Genomic DNA, 17,205 nt, shown 5'->3' with positions numbered 1-17,205 from the left:
TCTTACCCATCCAGTTCTGCTGTCTCTACATAACACAGGCTGTTCGGATCAGAGCTGGACAATAACAAAATGTCAGCCTACATGAGGTAAATGAAATGAAATTAAAATGAAACCATGGATGAAATAAGCAAGCAGATGTAGAAACAAAGAAAATGTGAACTGAAAAAAACAACAATCAAATAGTGTTGGACTTTATTCCCGTTTATTCTAAGTGAATGAAGAGTCTTACGGGAATGAAGTCATTTTTCTTTAATCGGACCACATCACCAACTTGAATGTCCATCCACTTGGCTTCCTGAAAACTGGTGTAAAATCATACAGCTTAAATGGATGGATGCAGAGTTGCAAACAAACTCATTTACAGATTGCACAGAAACATTATTACAGTCAGTTGCAGAATTTTTGGCACCCTATGGAAAAAAAAAATGTGCTCATGATTAATTAGCTTAATCTCACACTGAAAATCTAACCTTTAATTACAGTAAATGTTTTTTTTTTTTTTTTTAAATTAAGAATACCACAAGGAAAATATTAGGTGTAGAATTTCAAGGTAATATCAAAAAGTAAATAAAATCCAAAGTACCTGGATAGGATAGGACATATATAAATATACATAAATACAATAAATACAAAATGTTTTCAGTGAATTAATTTTATTCACATCATCAGTGTATTAAAAAAAATTCCACAAATTGTAATATTTGTTGAAAAGGCATAATCACATGATTATTCAACAGTCCAATTAACCAAACAATTTTCCTATTACAATTTACAGCATACTCAATCAGATGGGCTTAAAACAGGCCAATTCAACTGAATCAAATGAACAACTATTGGCACCCCTAGACATTTTTTAACTTTGCCTGAGCGTTTAGGAACTCTTCAATGGTCATCCATGACTTCCTGATTCACTGGAGCATAAATATGAGGCCAAAATTCCTTAATCATTCATCAAAATAAAGAGGTTTAGCGAATACACAAATTAAATGAGACAAAAGTATGTTCACCTTCACAAATCAAATCAAGCAATGGCTATAAAAAAAATAGGTTGATGCCTCAAAATGGCCATAGCCACTTAAGAAGTGTGAAACAAAAGGAGCTGTAAAGAACGTAGGTGTTTTTTGGCCTACGCACAATGAGGACCGTTAGACAGGCAAAAGTATTACGGATGAAGGTCTGCAGAACACTGGCAGCATTTTGAGTTTCCAATACTACAAAAAGACACCACCATGCCAACAAACTAATGAGAAAGTGTGGCAGAAGAAAACCTTTAAGTTAACCTAACCTCAAAAGTAAGCATCTGGAGGTTGTGTGGTCAGATAGAGCTTTATGGCAACAAATACTTAAGGTGGATTCACTGTAAAATGAAAGGAATATATTAAGTATGGTAGAGAATTTGTGATGTCATGTGGCTGGTTTTTTTCTTCAGAGGCCCTGGGAACCTTTTACGATACATATCATCATGGATTTTAAATGAAAATCTGGCTACTTCTGCCAAGAAGTTATATCTGGATCATAGCTGGATCTTCCAGCAGGACAACAGGTCCAAATTCATACAAAAATGATTCAGTGACCACAGAATCTAGCTTCGGACATGGCCATGCCAGTTCAGAGACTTAAACCCTGTTGAAAACCTGTGAGGCAAACTGAAGAGGTGAGTCCACAGGAGAGGACTTTGTAGGTTGTGGAGAAATTCTGTATTGAAGAACTGTCTGAGATTCCTTCCTCTGTATTTGATTTACAGGACAAGACTCAGTACTATGTCGCCAAGGGAGGTTGCGCAAAGTAGTAAACGCATGGGGTGCCAATTATTTTGACATGTGATATTGTTAGGAGAAATACTATTGATAAAAGGTTTTCATTTTTTTTTAACAAGAAGTTAATTAATGGTTATCTTTCTCTCATATTTTCAGCATGAGATTAAGCTAATTAACCACAAAGCCTTTTCCCCTGACCTTTACCCAGGGTGCCAATAATTCTGGAGCTGATAATAATTCTCCTGAGCACTTAATGAGTTCCTTAGTTCTCAGTGACTGACCTGCCATTGAGGAGCACCTCACACTTTCTGTTGTTGATCTCTTTGTCCAACCTGTGGCGAGCCTGTGAGCAAAATGGAGAACTTCATCTAAACATGCCAAAGCTTCATGGTTCATCACTTGGGTGTAAAAAATACCTATATATATATATATATATATATATATATATATATATATATATATATATATATATATATATATATATATATGTGTGTGTGTGTGTGTGTGTGTGTGTGTGTGTGTGTGTGTGTGTGTGTGTGTGTGTGTGTGTGTGTATATGCAGGTGCAGCGACTTACCAGGTCATCCATCAGATCTTTGATGGCAGTGATGCCAAGCACCAACACCAGGGGCACCAATGTGGTGTACCAGGGCAGCGTGGAGATTTGCGGGATGATCTGTTTAAAGAAAGAAAGAGAGAGGGGGAAAAATAACAATGCAGGAAGGATGTTACTATCATTGAATCTCTCATACAAAACTGCTACATGAAATTAACATCAACACCTAAATGCTGTACCTGCTATAGAAAAGCAGAGGCAGAAGTACTTCATTACTATACTTACAGTAAATAGCATTTTAGGGACTATCAATGAAAATTATTCCCTATTCCAGATGGGAACTAATCAGAAATCCTTTAGCTAGCTGACTAGGGAAGTAAAAGCTCCAATGTGCTGCCCGGAAGCCTAACTTACCAGGCTAAAAAGTGGTATCTAGCATTAGTTAGCTAGCAAGCATATGATCATGATCATATGATCACACTGTGTTTGTGCCATCACTGTAAAGCATATTAAGTTTAACCACACTGTACCTTAAGACCCATGTGAATGTGTGTTTTCTTAAAGTCAATAAGGAGTAGTTTTATTTTTACCCTTTGTATAATTTTCTTGCTCTCTATGCACCAAAGAATTAAAAAAAACAAATACATAAAGAAGGTTTGCCCTGTGCATCAGAGCTACTGATTAGTTCAGCACTACTTATACTTTTATTATTCAATTACGTTTCTGTGAAAAAACATTCAGACTTTTTACTCTTTAGAGTTACATCTTTTAAATACTCCTTATAACTCTTCAAGATTATGACTCAAATATTTTTCCTTTTGCCTTGCCTATTATGAGTTAACATCTAATCACTTCCATGCATGAACATGATCCTCACACAAAGACAGCCGAGTAGTTTTACGTGTAGTTGCACTTTCATTATAGTTTCTTTGATTTGACTTCATGAAGTATTCGTATAAATTCCAACAAAGGCAGGCAATGTGATTTCATTCTATTCACATAAACAAGGTCATAAGAAAAGCTACGAATGCTAAGACTTAACCTTTGCAACTTTTTACACAAATTGAGTCAAAATAGTTACGAATTTGCAAGTGAGAGAAACCGACGTCTGATTTTATTTAAAATCATTTCTTTTTAAGTACTTGAGAATGATTAAGATTGGACACTTTTTCTCAAATTTTCACTCGAGCTAATTTTGAGTTGATTTGGCTCTTTCACTTATAATTAAAGGCCAACTTTTCTGTGTGTAAAAAAAAAAAAAAAAAAAAAAAAAAAAAAAAAGTCAGTGTCAGTGTTAAGTGCGAGTCCACCACATACCTGCAGGATCAGCAAGACGAGGAAGTAGAAGTTGGCTGCTCTTTTAAACTGCTCAAATAGGTTCAGAGGCAGGAAGGTGATGACATTGTACTTATAGGTCTTGATTGCATTTCCCTGAAAAATAAATAACACAAATGTCACAAACATGAGATAACTCTACAGCAATAGATATTTTTCTCTTATGAACTTGAGCTTGTATATGAATTAGAGCTTTAAGGAACATGAAGCTAACAATTCAGGTCAGACTACTTGAGTCTACTATGCTTGCGTCACAGACATGTCAGCGACCTCTCCTGAGCTGTTCCTGATACAGCTGAGTCAGACTGAATGTCAGAAGGATTATTAGGACAGTAAGTGATCAAGGAAGTGATAAAATATTCCAGTTGAACAGGAAACAGATGCCTGAAATAGTCTCTCCCTGTCCATCTTTTTGTCTGAAACATCCAGGAAAATAGAGACATAACCTTAGTGCTGTGAAAATCTGCATTTTATATTTAGATCAACGACAAGTTGTGTCTTTTTGTGCTTAATTATGCACTAATTTTATTAATTAATGCATAATTATAAGAAATCATTAAGAAAAAAGGTCACAATAAACAGGTCTGTGTTTCATTAAGAAGAATCTTTTGTATTTATCACGTCATGCTGAGAAAGAAAGAAAAGAAAAGAAAAAAAAGCACTGAACCTGGTCTTGAATATGTGAGTCCAAATTCAATTAGTTGTTCATTTAGAACTTATGTAGGTCCATCTAATCAACAGAGCATTTCTCCAAAATAGAAATTTCTCCAAATTTGACCAATACAGTACCTCCAGTCCTCTCCGCTCCACTCCGCTGTTGTGTACATCACGCTTGGCTTCACACGCACACTCAGAGCTCTTTCACAACCAACCAGGTTTAGGTTTTAATCTACAAAAGTTGTAAAGATTCCAGATAGGGTGCACTTACAGAGTACTTGCTCTTCTTGAAGCACAAGAACGTCTTCTTCTTAAATTCGGGAAGATTGCAGAAATCTCTGTCATTCGCTTTGACCTTCCATCCAGCTTCTATAACCAAAAAAGAATATAAAAGTGTTAGAATGTATAAAATCAATGAGCTTATAATTCTCTATGATAATTATTATCTACTGATTCCGATGAATTTTCGATAAAACACAGATAACGGAGATCTGAGTATTAGTATTAGTAACTGAGCTTGAATTGAATACATCATGTGAAAACCCTTTGTCAAATTTGTACCTTTTTTTTTTTTTTTTTTTAAACTGTATATAAATCTCTCTCTCTCTCTCTCTCTGTGTACACACACACACACATTATTATATATTATAATATATATAATATATTAAAACATTTCAAAATCTAGATATTAAAATATAGATTTTCTCATTGTCTACACCATTGACTCACTAATTCATAAATACTTTACTTAAATATTGAATTCTTTCTTGATAGGAACCGACACTAACCAGGTTCTGGCGCGGGGACGCTCGGCTGCACTTCTTCATCCTCAGGCTCTAATTCGTCATCAGTCTCGTCATCACTGTATGGCATCACCTCATCATCGGGCGTCAGGGAGTCCTCAGAGTCCACACGTGGGCGACTCATCTTGAATGGTTGCACGCTAAAGAGAGGGGAGAGATGTTAGGATTTAAACGAAGAAGAAAAGATTAGATTTGATCCACAAAACTCAAACTTTAACATTGACCGGTTATGAGATATACACATATATACACACACACACACATTATATATATATATATATATATATATATATATATATATATATATATATATATATATATATATATATATATATATATAAATTCTATTATTTACTCCAGAGGTTCTCAGGTTTCTAATAATGTGTTTTTTTTTTTTTATATTTTAAATTCAGTACAAACCTTTAACATCAGATCAGCTGCTTGAAATCAGAATTTGCAATTGTTTAAAAAAAAAAAAAAAATACAGAAGACACCTGTGATAATGATCGTTCAATGTATTAAACACTGTAATTAATATAATAATATTAATAATTAGTCAAACTTAATGTGTTTAATTTTAGATGATGCAGTACTGAAAACGATTCTGATTATCAAACTTTCTTATCTCCAAACTGCCAGTGTTGTGTAAGAGCACAAGCAGAACTGAACAGGAGCACGAAACAAGATTTCAACAGAATGATTCAGCTTGTTTAAGCCTCCTACACACGGCCATACTTTTTACCTGCAACCACATTCTTCTAAAAAGTTGAGAAACACAATGCAAATAACGCACAACTGACTGGGTCAGGTTCTGCATATATGTATATATATGTAAAAAAGTGATGCAATGAGCTGATGTTCTCCGAGCACTCGTTTGAGCTTAAATTAGCATCTCTGGATGCCGTACATATTTTGAGTACAGGAATGAGTACTAGGTGTAACTACATTGCTCTGATATAAATTTATATTACTCTCCTGTCTATTTAATTAGGGTTAGTCTTACTTATTAATAGCTAGTGCTACACAATATTTAAGAGCGTGACCGAGTCAGAAAACAGAGCCTCTCAGTGTGGAAAATGTCAGCTCTGCCGTGGGAAATGCTAATTCCCCGGTTTCGTATTACACACCCGTAGTGGGCTGCTCTCCTCAGCGGGACGGCTTACATAGCCTTTTTGTTTTTGACAGTTAAAGGTTTGCAAAAATTAAATGATCTGATCTGGTTATCTCATCATCCAGCAGCAGTGAATTATGGAAACTTGACTTTAACACCGGCTTTGGGTTTGATAATCAGCTCTAGAAAGTAGTAAATATTCAGACATGTTGATGTGTATTCAGCCACGCAGGACAAATACAGATCCATATCAGTGAGTCGTCTGGAATCTTTACGCACTTCAAGACAAGAGAAAGTAGACTTGGGCCTAGATTATCTGAGAGACTGTCAGAAAACAAAACCAAACCAAAGCAGGATCCTCCATCTGTTAATACGGCATTATAAACACGTGTGGAATGCAGATCTGTTCACTCCACCTTCACCTTGCCTGTCCTGTCTGTAACGCCACTCTCTGCTTTTACAGCCCAGAAAAGCCTTTTTGGGTCTTTCTTTTTTCCAAAGTTTCCTATTCTAATGCCTCCTGTCACTCTCACTGAACACTTACTGTATAAACGTTAAGCGTATACATTTTAGAAAAATCCAAAGAAAGCAAAATTTCAGTGCACCTGGGTTTGCTGATTTTATTATAAGCACCTCATTTGCTCATTCAAAATACAGCCCCAGGTTCATTCAAAATAACTTAACAACGTGTATGTTCAGAAAGCAGCCAAGTACAGAACTGAGGTGGAAACTTAACTATGTGAAGCAGGAAAACTTGACATTATGACAATAAAAATGTAGAATCCCTAACTATATCCATTATAAAGGATATATACTCTCAAATATCCTTATCTATATCCATATAGTGGGCAAGGACTCCTAATATATCCAGATATCCATATAAAGCAAATATAACCATTTCCAGATCTATATTCATATAGAGAATATACTGCATGCTGCCTAATACAGTGTATATACCGCTCAGCCATAACATTAAAACCACTGACAGGTGACGTGAATAACATTGATTATCTCGTTACAATAGCACCTGTCAAGGGGTGGAATATATTAGGCAGCAAGTGAACAGTAGTGAAGTTGATGTGTTGGAAGCAGGAAAAATGGGCAAGCATAAGGATCAGAGCGACTTCAACAAGGGCCAAATTGTGATGGCTAAACGACTGGGTCAGAGTATCTCCAAAACGGCAGGTCTTGTGGGGTGCTGAAAGTGCCTACAATGGGCACGTGAGCATCAGAACTGGACCACTGAGCAATGGAAGAAGGTGGCCTGGTCTGATGAATCACGTTTTATTTTACATCATATGGACAGACGGGTGCGTGTGCGTCGCTTACCTGGGGAAGAGATGCCACCAGAATGCACTATGGGACGAAGGCAAGCCAGCGGAGGCAGTGTGATGCTCTGGGCAATGTTCTGCTGGGAAACCTTGGGTCTTGGCTTTCATGTGGCATTCATGTACCACCTACCTAAACATTGTTGCAGACCAGGTACAGCCCTTCATGGCAACGGTATTCCCTAATGGCAGTGGCCTCTTTCAGCAGGATAATGCGCCCTGCCACACTGCAAAAATTGCTCAGGAAAGGTTTGAGGAAAGAGTTTAAGGTGTTGACTTGGCCTCCAAATTCCCTAGATCTCAATCTGATTGAGCATCTGTGGGATGTGCTGGACAAACAAGTCTGATCAATAGAGGCCCCACCTCGCAACTTACAGGACTTAAAGGATCTGCTGCTAACGTCTTGGTGCCAGAAACAGGTACGTTTTTTGTTTCCTAATTTAGTGAATGACAGGCAGCTGATTTATTTTTTGTTGGACACACGTTAACACTATGTGGCTCATATCTGTTTGACATGCAGGAGAACAAAAACACACAGATTAGACAATAAAACACATGGAGACAACAAATTGGGTAAAAAAAAAAAAAAAAAACACTGGAGGCAACCAGAAGTGATAGCTTTGCTCACAACAGTATATTTTATTTAACTAGCTAGAGCTAGCAGGCCTGGAATGTGTAGTGACTTGGAGAACGACGCAGTACAACTCACATCATGAAATGATTCTCTGTAAGTTTACAATAGCATTTTCCTACCAGAGAGTAAAGAGTACTACCAAAATCTTACATGCAGCAGCTTTAAAGTGCCTATAAATATCGTTTTGGGGGATTCTGATCACAGGTCTTTCATTCATTTAGCATTTTGATATGATATTTTGGCTCTCTACTATGTAAGTGGCAATCCTATTACAGATCTTTTATGTAAATTAAGCATGTTATTTTCTAGTCAGTCATTAATAATTATCAATGTTAATAATAATAATAAATAAATCATTATTGTTGTGGGCACAAAACCTGTTTGTTGAGTTTCTGTAACGTAATTCTGGTCTATAGTGGTGTAGGTGCATTAGCAGTGGTGATAATTAGCAGCAGCAGCACCACACCCAGAGAAGGAAATGCTTACAAACACCCACACACACACACACACACACACACGCACACAACAGGTTTAGATGAATAAATGCTAAAAATAATTATGTAAGAAACGTCTGATCTGTGAGTATCATGATAAAGACCTCCAAGTGTCATGACTTCTTAGTGAATATGACGTCATTAAGCTATTTCACTTTTATTATTATTTTATTAAACAAATTCAGACATTAAGACGAGATCTAATGAGAAACAAGAACTCGGTCACACTGATGTGAGCAAAAACCTGATTTGGAGAGGAATGCTTTTTGGGGTCCAAATCTACAATCAGTCTCCATGGCAACAAACTAAAGGGCTTTTCTCTCATCTAATCACAAACGTGTGTCTGGAGATCATTAAATACTGACTGGAACCGGGTTACATGGTCAGACACGGAAAGGACGGGTATGTAAATGCAATCAGTATAAAACTCTGAATTGTTTGAGTGGTCAGCTTTATATACAGTAATAAATCAGTATGTTAGATATGTTTATCGCTTAGAGAGCCAAGTACGGTAATAGTTTGGATGAACCACTTTTACAGAAATGTATCTATTGCAAGCTAACGCTGGTACAGCTAATAATAATGATGTTAAAACACCAGAGCTGAAAAACTCATGAGAACACATTTTAAAGAAAAACAGGATTGTGAAGACATTCATGATTATTCTTGCATGTTTATATTGTTATAACTTGGCTTTCAAGCAGTTGAAAATGACCCCCTTAACCGATAGAGACCCAGTCTTGACAGATTTTGACTAATCTTGCCTAATGCACATCTAAAAATACACATGTATAAACACAAATTATCCCAAAAGTGTTCATATACATCGATTTCATCTTTGACGCATATGTGCAATCAAACTCACATCTGGTCGGAGAACATGTTCATTCGAGCACAACACTTTCATAACCACAATTTTCAATTAATTAATACAAAAATTTTAATTCTCTGATTTTAAAATGCTTGCACGCAACCTTTGCAAAACTGCACATAACTATTTGCTTATTCCTTCGTTCAACTCGTTCTGCTTGATGGTGTGCATTTCAAATCTAGCAAACAGCAAAACGTCAAGAAGAATCCAACCCAAGTCAAAAGGACATGCTTATTTAAGAACAAGTGCCAGCCGAAGTGTTTAACATTCTTCAGCTTTGTGTGTGTGTGTGTGTGTGTGTGTGTGTGTGTGTGGGGGTGAAGTGAATAGAGTCGTGATGAACGTGGCTAGTAATAACAGGAGAAGGTTTCAGATTCCGACAGACAACACACCCAGAAATCATTATTCTCAACATACCTGCCTCATTCTCTTCCTAATATAGCACTCTGCACTAATTAAAGTTGTTTACACTATGCTCACGTCTATGTAGAAGCAAAAAAAAAAAAAAAAAAAAAAAAAAAAAAGTCACGGTTACAATGGTGTTTCATAGGAGAAAAAAAATTTAAATCTTAAAAATAAGTGATATCAGTCAGGTTATGTTGTTAGCTCTTAAAACCAGAAGCTTCTTTTCTCTTTAACACCATATTAATGAGAAATCCAACATAAAGGTAGTTGAGACGTTGGTGCAAACGCTGGACTCAAGGTTCCAGTGTATATGATGCAGTTGTGCTGAGTTACGGCAGAGACTCAGCTCAGCTAGTTAGCGATTTGTGAGAAGACGAGTGTGATGGTGTCGACGATGGTGTTGACGATGGTATTAGCATGAAAGTTGAGGCTCTGGAAGTTTGAGCAGAGTGTCCAGATGAGGAGGTGAGAGAGCTGGACAGACTAAAGCGCTGCTGCATCACTCTCTATACGTACAGATGAACCTGAGGGGTAAATCCCACCTCAAACGATCAGCAGAAAGGCATTATGGGTAACTGTTAACCAAAGTGAACATAGACCAACATGTTGATGGAAGAGGTTTAAAATAAAACTTAAAAAATAGTCAAGCTAGGACTGAATAGAAGACCTCATGTTAATTATAAAGCTTAATATGCAAATTGTCAGGGTGGAATTTTCCCTTAAATTATATGAAGCAATAATTAAAAATAGTTGCATGCATTATGTCACATCACAAGCAAAAAGAGTTTCAGTTAGCATGACAGTCAGTGGATACTGGCCTCTATTTTGACTCATCCTCAGTGAAAAGGGAAGTTGTTCTGCTTCTGCCAGCCTAAATTCCACCTGTTTTTTATATCACTTTAGTTTGGAGTTCATATTTATAGCTCCAGCTGTACTGTTATAAATCCGTCACAGTAATATACCATCACCCCACATTTCCTACTGTTATAGGAAAAACCCCAACCCCGTCAAGGCTGAGCAGCTCTCTATAGAAGCTGACCTAACTCAGAGTTCAGACACACAGCCTAAGGCCAGCGGGGGTGAGCAAAGCCGTTTCACACACACACACCTGGAGTAGTGGTATAGAACCGGGGGAAGGCGGGAGAGAGAGAGAGAGAGAGAGAAAGAGAGAGAATGAAACCAGGCTCCTGGTCCGAAACTGAAACCCACGAGGGGGTAGATGGGCATAAAGCCCCATTCTGGTGTGCCATCTCACTGCTTCATCAAGCACAGACAGGCTTAACTGGTTCTCCATCATGTCCATTGCTGCAGTGGTACGGAGAGGAAAAGTACTAGCAATCATCTACCAGCTTTTACATTATTATTATTATTATTATTATTATTACTACCTCAGCGCTGTTGATTCCTCCTATCTGACTGAAAAGTGTTTCTATAATAGCAGCTCTGACAGGACTTCCACCTATAAGTCAAATCTGTTCAAACATTTTATTGTTTCTATAGTACCAGCTCATTCACAGGGACATGTAGGGAAACTAAAGAGTGAAAACTTTAGAGTAATCTATATGAAAACCTAAGAGACAAACCTAAAGCTCTGGAGTCTATTCACTGATTCCAGGCAATTAAAATTAAGAGTCAAACCCAAAGCTTTGGAGTCGATTCACTGATTCTTTTTTTCAGCATTAAATATTTGGATACTACTCTTCTTATAATAATGAAATATAGCTAGATAGATAGATTTATTATAATTTAGAATACTATTATTATTTAAACCACTACTGTAGAAAAACATTCCTAGGCCATTTTACCTGTGTATATGCATAAAGATAAAAGAGAGCCATTTTACACTGAAACGACCGTATAATTTTCCTTTCAAGTACTAAACCTCTTTAGGAATAGATTTTTCTAGAGAATATCCATTCCCCCCTTTCGTCACAAACACTAGTGAGCTCTTGTTTAAGAAGCCCTGTGACAATCTACTTTGCTATTCATTGGATTGATGCAAATCTGCACACATTTGCTTTACGACTCAGCAAATTCAAATTGCAAAGTCTTGACCAGCTGACTTGAAGCTATTTGGATGTGATGTCCACAGGGAAAAAAAGAGCATTTTACTAAGCAAAAGAGACACGCAGGTTGCTGCTTTAAGTAGCATGATGTAGCAACACAGTCACTTGATCACCGCAGAGTGACCACAAATGTCCTGTTCAGATAATGCTGGATCATCACAAGATGGCTTGGTAAGGTAAATCTACTGTGATATGGAAATCAGGACTAGGTGAAATGATGGCACAATACTGACACTGCAGTTTATAAACATCATGATGCACTTCTCTGAGCTGTCAGTGCTTTTACAACGACACTGTTACTCCCTACAACAGGTAGTTTAACTGATGTAGTTTTACTTTCCTGATATTATTTCATTGCAGCATGTAAGTAAGAAAGAAAGAAAGAGACAGTAAGGAAGAAAAGTAAAGGTAAAAAATGGAAAACTATTACAAACAATGAAATAAAATAACGACAGACAGACACACACACACACTCAGGGAATAAAAATGTCAACACTGATTCTAAGAAAACAACCTAAATTTTAAAGAATGTAATTTAAATGGAAATTTAATTGGAAGAGAATGCTAAAGAGTTTTCACACAGACTGAGTGTAGTGCTCTGGTGAAGAGTGGGATCAGTGTGATTAGAGCATGAAGGCCAGATTTATTGTAATAGAATCTGTCCTTATCTTCCTCTCTGATGAAGCTAAATTCTTTTACCACGACAATAATAAAAAAACACCTATATAAACAAGCAACCGTCACGTTAAATCTCAATGACAGAGCAATTCTCAGTTTCCTGCAGCTCACAATAAAAATGGAATAAAAGAAATCCATTGTCTCATAAAAAAGGTCCATACAGGAACTCACAATAGCCACAAAAGAACCACAGTTACGCAACACTTGAGCAAACACACACCCATGTGATGCAGTGTACGCACCGAGGTTAATTCTTCATTCATCAATCTGATATATAAAAAGCATTGGCATAACATTTATCATGTTCTCACCCAGCAGTTTCACTCCTGTTTTCCATAACTGTCACGGACATATATTAGGATTGCACCATGAGCAAATATGCAAATTAGCTCATGCATGTTTTTGTGTGTGTGTGTTATCCGACATGAAACCATAGAAAACAAACGCGGAAATATTGGTCATATTTTCTAGGAGGTGAATCTGCTTTAACAACCAAATGATCTCCTGTCAAGCAGAAACACTTCAATAGCATGACACTGTCGAGCAAACTAAACTCAACCTTCCTCACGACACCTGAAGGAACCACAGAACTCGGATTTATTCACCTTTTCTCCTGGACGTATTATAAGCATATTAGAGCTGCAAACATTATACCAAAATTCTCAACATTTTTATACTACAGTTACAAAAAAACAAATATGTGCAAAAATATCTTCTCACATTTAACATATTTAAATAAATGTAACCTATCATTTTAGAAATTTTGAGCTTTAATTCTTCTTTAGTAAGTTCATTTTTTTTATATAAACACTTGAGACAATGCAAAATAAGTATTTAATGATAATATGAGACATTTATATATGACTAATATCTACTAAGAAGATTGAACACTGGAGAACAAAAAACACCTCAATCACTACACGAAGTAAAGAAAAAGAAACATACACACACATAAGCGAGGGATAAAAGCTGACACGGAGTGCTGCTATAGGAAAATAAACAGCGTCATGGTGGTGTGACACGGCCCGACATCAAGCGCAGTTCCTATAATAGCACGCACCATACAACAAAACATCATACTTCTTATCCATTTAAATTTGTGAAATATCTGCAAGTTATCAGTTACATTATAGCAGCTGTAAAAGTCGCTTTTTTCTTTCTCTTTAAGTTACAAGAGAACTTACAGCTTTACCTCTGTCTGTTAGAAAGCACTGACACTGGAGACTCCTTCCATAGTTACTGAAGTGTTGATCTCCTCACCAGATCAACAATTAAAACATTTATCTCCAGCACCCACCATCCAAGTCCCTGTGAATTAGCTGTTACTATAGAAATGATAGCATCTTAAAACGAGCACATTAACACAAACCTGGGATTTGAATTAGGACTAGTGTCAGAGCTGCTGTTATAGAAAACTAATCAACACCTTCCTGAATCCAACAAGAAAACGTACAAAATAGAGATCAGGACCTTCACAACATTGGAGAACATTTTAGAATCAGGAGTGGCTTTTATTGTCCACGTAAGACAACAGGTTAAACTTTACATATGCTCAGGAATTACACACACTGGACTTTGGTAGTATGTACACTTTCAGGCAACAGAATTAAAATCATTTAGATTTCATGAACAAGTTCTCATGAACAAGTGAACAGGTTTTTTTCCTCCCTGATCTGTGGATACAGGCGAAACTGTGCAACTCTACACGTGTTTGTTTTCAGTTTATACATGTGTTTGACTCACCTCTGCTGTAAAGGTCATGGGAGGCGCTCAGAAACACAGCACCTACACGTCTGACACACTGACCGTGATATCTCTAAGCTGTCAGGATCAGCGTTTAAACCTGGGAAAACTCTTTACAAGTCCGGACAGGCCTGGCTTAAAATGTATACCATTCCCCCCCCACACACACACACAGAACGCAAGCAAACATGTGTTGAAACCGGATGAACACAACCGGATAAAGGGGTCTGTCATTGCTTTAAAAGGTGTGCACAACATATGGCCTTTCAAGAAGTAATTACGGACATTCTCTTTATAAAAAAGAGAAAAAGAAGCATCAAAGATACCTTCTTGCCTGCTGCACAAACTCAAGACATGTGTTTGTGTGTCTTCCTGCCTTCACTCTCCTCCATTAAAGATTAAGAGAGCCTGGGCAGGGCTGAAACAGGAGACGAGGGTGGGGCTCAAACATGGCCGCCGACCAGGCAGACTACACCAATTATCACACATCGAAGGATAATACACGAACAGGGATACAACACTCCTGTTTATTGCTTTCCAATTTTCACTGAATATCACTGGAAGGGATCTGAGTATCCCAAGTACACCATACTGAAGACCTCTTTTAATTTTTTTTTAATTTGGCTAAACGCAAATAAAATTTGCCTAGAGAAAAAAAAGTTTTCCTGATAAGTATTGGGGGGAAAAAAAAAGTGTGGGGAAATGAGTTTTTTTCCTCTTGTTCAACAACTGCACTTGCTGTTGACTTGCAAAACAAAAGTTTTTATTTCGTATGTATATTTAAACAAAATGGGTTTCAGGGTGACTTGACGCACGCTGTTGCTCTAACTATAACACGCATGACTCGTTCTGAATGCAACCACCCGCTGCACTACATACACCGGCATTCACTAGCTGGATTCATTAGCATGAACGGGTGACGTGATCTTTTCAGAGTCAGGAAGACGCAGGTATGTGGAAACACTGATTAAAAAAAAAAAAAAAAAGAAGTCCAACCAAAAGTCGTCATAATAATAAAATAAAGACATTAGCCAGACGTGTGTCGTGATGAGAGAAAACATCCAAACACTGACCAACGACTTGCTGACTTTTTGTCAAGGGCAAGTAATTGGAAAGCCATTTTGTAACGCAAAAAAAAAAAAAAAAGGTGAATAAACATCAGACATTTCAAAACAGGTCAAAATACAAAATATGAGTCCACGTGTATTTCAATGTAACCACGCCTTGTTCATATTCCTTCATCCACACTAGATTTATACATTTATTGAGGATATTCCCAGGCACGTCGCCTGAGGTGGATAAAGAGACGTAAATGTAAATGAGGTAGAAACTGTGTGTGTGTGTGTGTGTGTGTGTGTGTGTGTGTGTGTGTGTTGGTGAAATTGGCGCATTATGCAATACAAACATCTTTAATACTGTTGCAAGTTTTCAGGCAATCCTTAAAATGGCATCCTAAAAATCCTACCCATTTGTCTAGAAATGAATACAAATTACTTTCACTGCTTACAGATTTAAACTGATTCATTCTGGAAAAAAAAAATGAAGTCTGTATTTATTTTCAAATGATTTTCTTTTAAATCCTACATTACTGAGACATATGCAATAGATGTAGATTAAACAATTTACAGCCTAATGAATTTGGTCCAAACTAATATAAACACAAGTGTAGTCATGCCTGTTTATTCATTCCTTCACATGGTGTTCAGAAAATCATTCTGAAAAAACTGTAAAGTTTACAAGAATCATTTCTTACAGCAGTGTTTAGCAAGTCTGGAGAGATTTATCCTGAGATGAAGTGTGCTGTAAATGTCAGCTGGGCTTCATGTTCCTGTCAGCTCACACTGAGCTACACCGCTTCCAAAGCTACACACCTAAACAACTCGTTTAAACTGATTTCATACACTATAATACATAATACAGCTTCTTTAAGGTCTCTTATACGGATTATTTCAAGGTTAGAATCCTGTAACAACAAATTATTATCTCTAATTGGAGAGAAATTGAAATTCTTTGAGTTTTTAGGCAGCGCCGCTGAGGGAGATGAGATGCTATCCTGAACTAGCCTACCTGACAAAGACACACCTGAAAGGTGCTGCACTGGATTCATTTTCGACCTCGCGCGCGTACACACAAACAAAAACAAAACACAGGTTATTTAAAACGAGGAACCTTTTCTCTAAGCTTACCTTTTCTCAGACGAATTCTTTTAACGTCCGTAGACCAAAAATTCGGTGATTAATGGTTCATTGCTGTCCACCGCGTCCGTCCGTTTCAAACCGACTTCTCCCTCTCTGTCTCTGGGTCTCTCTCTTTCTCTTTCTCTCTCTCTCTTTCTCTCTCTCTCTCTCTACCTGGCTGACTGAAGACTCGGCGCAAACTTGAAAAACTGGCTGGACGAGATGTGTTTTTCTTTCTCTTTTTTTTTTTTTTTTTGAAAGAGGCAGGCTAAAATTCCGACGAGGACATTTTACACTTTCGGGTATGAAGTTCTTGCAACACGTCACGAGAGCAGCTTCAAAAACTATCTCGCGGAGTAAAATGAACTCGGTCACGTGACCGGGCAGGTGGGCAGGTAAACACGGTGTGGCCCGATTCGGTGAATACGGCAGGTCTGCTTGTAATGTTGTGTAATTACGGTAGTAGTAGTAGTAGTAGTATGTGAGTGCGCGTCTTTTATAAAGATTACGGCCAGGTACGCAGGTAGAACCTTACAGGGTTGCCAGAGTTGGTTCTTGGATCACGTGTAATCTCTAAATAAACACTTGATA

At 37.3% G+C, this 17,205-nt stretch overlaps 1 protein-coding gene across 1 annotated transcript in view; it reads right to left on the bottom strand.

Annotated features, from left to right (window-relative positions):
- Window positions 1-16,997, bottom strand: part of atp8b1 (ATPase phospholipid transporting 8B1) — a 32,787-nt gene extending 15,790 nt beyond the window's left edge. The window contains exons 1-8 of the mRNA XM_034311358.2: window positions 16,624-16,997; window positions 5,093-5,247; window positions 4,576-4,673; window positions 3,630-3,743; window positions 2,334-2,432; window positions 2,039-2,100; window positions 230-302; window positions 7-77 (exon numbers count right to left, since the gene is read on the bottom strand). Of these exons, the coding sequence (XP_034167249.1) occupies window positions 7-77; window positions 230-302; window positions 2,039-2,100; window positions 2,334-2,432; window positions 3,630-3,743; window positions 4,576-4,673; window positions 5,093-5,231 (656 nt within the window). The 5' untranslated portion in view covers window positions 5,232-5,247; window positions 16,624-16,997. The remainder of the gene's footprint in view (window positions 1-6; window positions 78-229; window positions 303-2,038; window positions 2,101-2,333; window positions 2,433-3,629; window positions 3,744-4,575; window positions 4,674-5,092; window positions 5,248-16,623) is intronic.
- Between the last annotated feature and the right edge of the window lie 208 nt (window positions 16,998-17,205).

The sequence above is a fragment of the Pangasianodon hypophthalmus genome, chromosome 15 (genome assembly GCF_027358585.1).
Source record: "Pangasianodon hypophthalmus isolate fPanHyp1 chromosome 15, fPanHyp1.pri, whole genome shotgun sequence".
In the NCBI taxonomy this organism is placed as follows: domain Eukaryota; kingdom Metazoa; phylum Chordata; class Actinopteri; order Siluriformes; family Pangasiidae; genus Pangasianodon; species Pangasianodon hypophthalmus.
The sequence above is the reverse complement of the archived record's forward strand: the minus strand, read 5'-3'. Positions and strand labels throughout refer to the sequence as shown.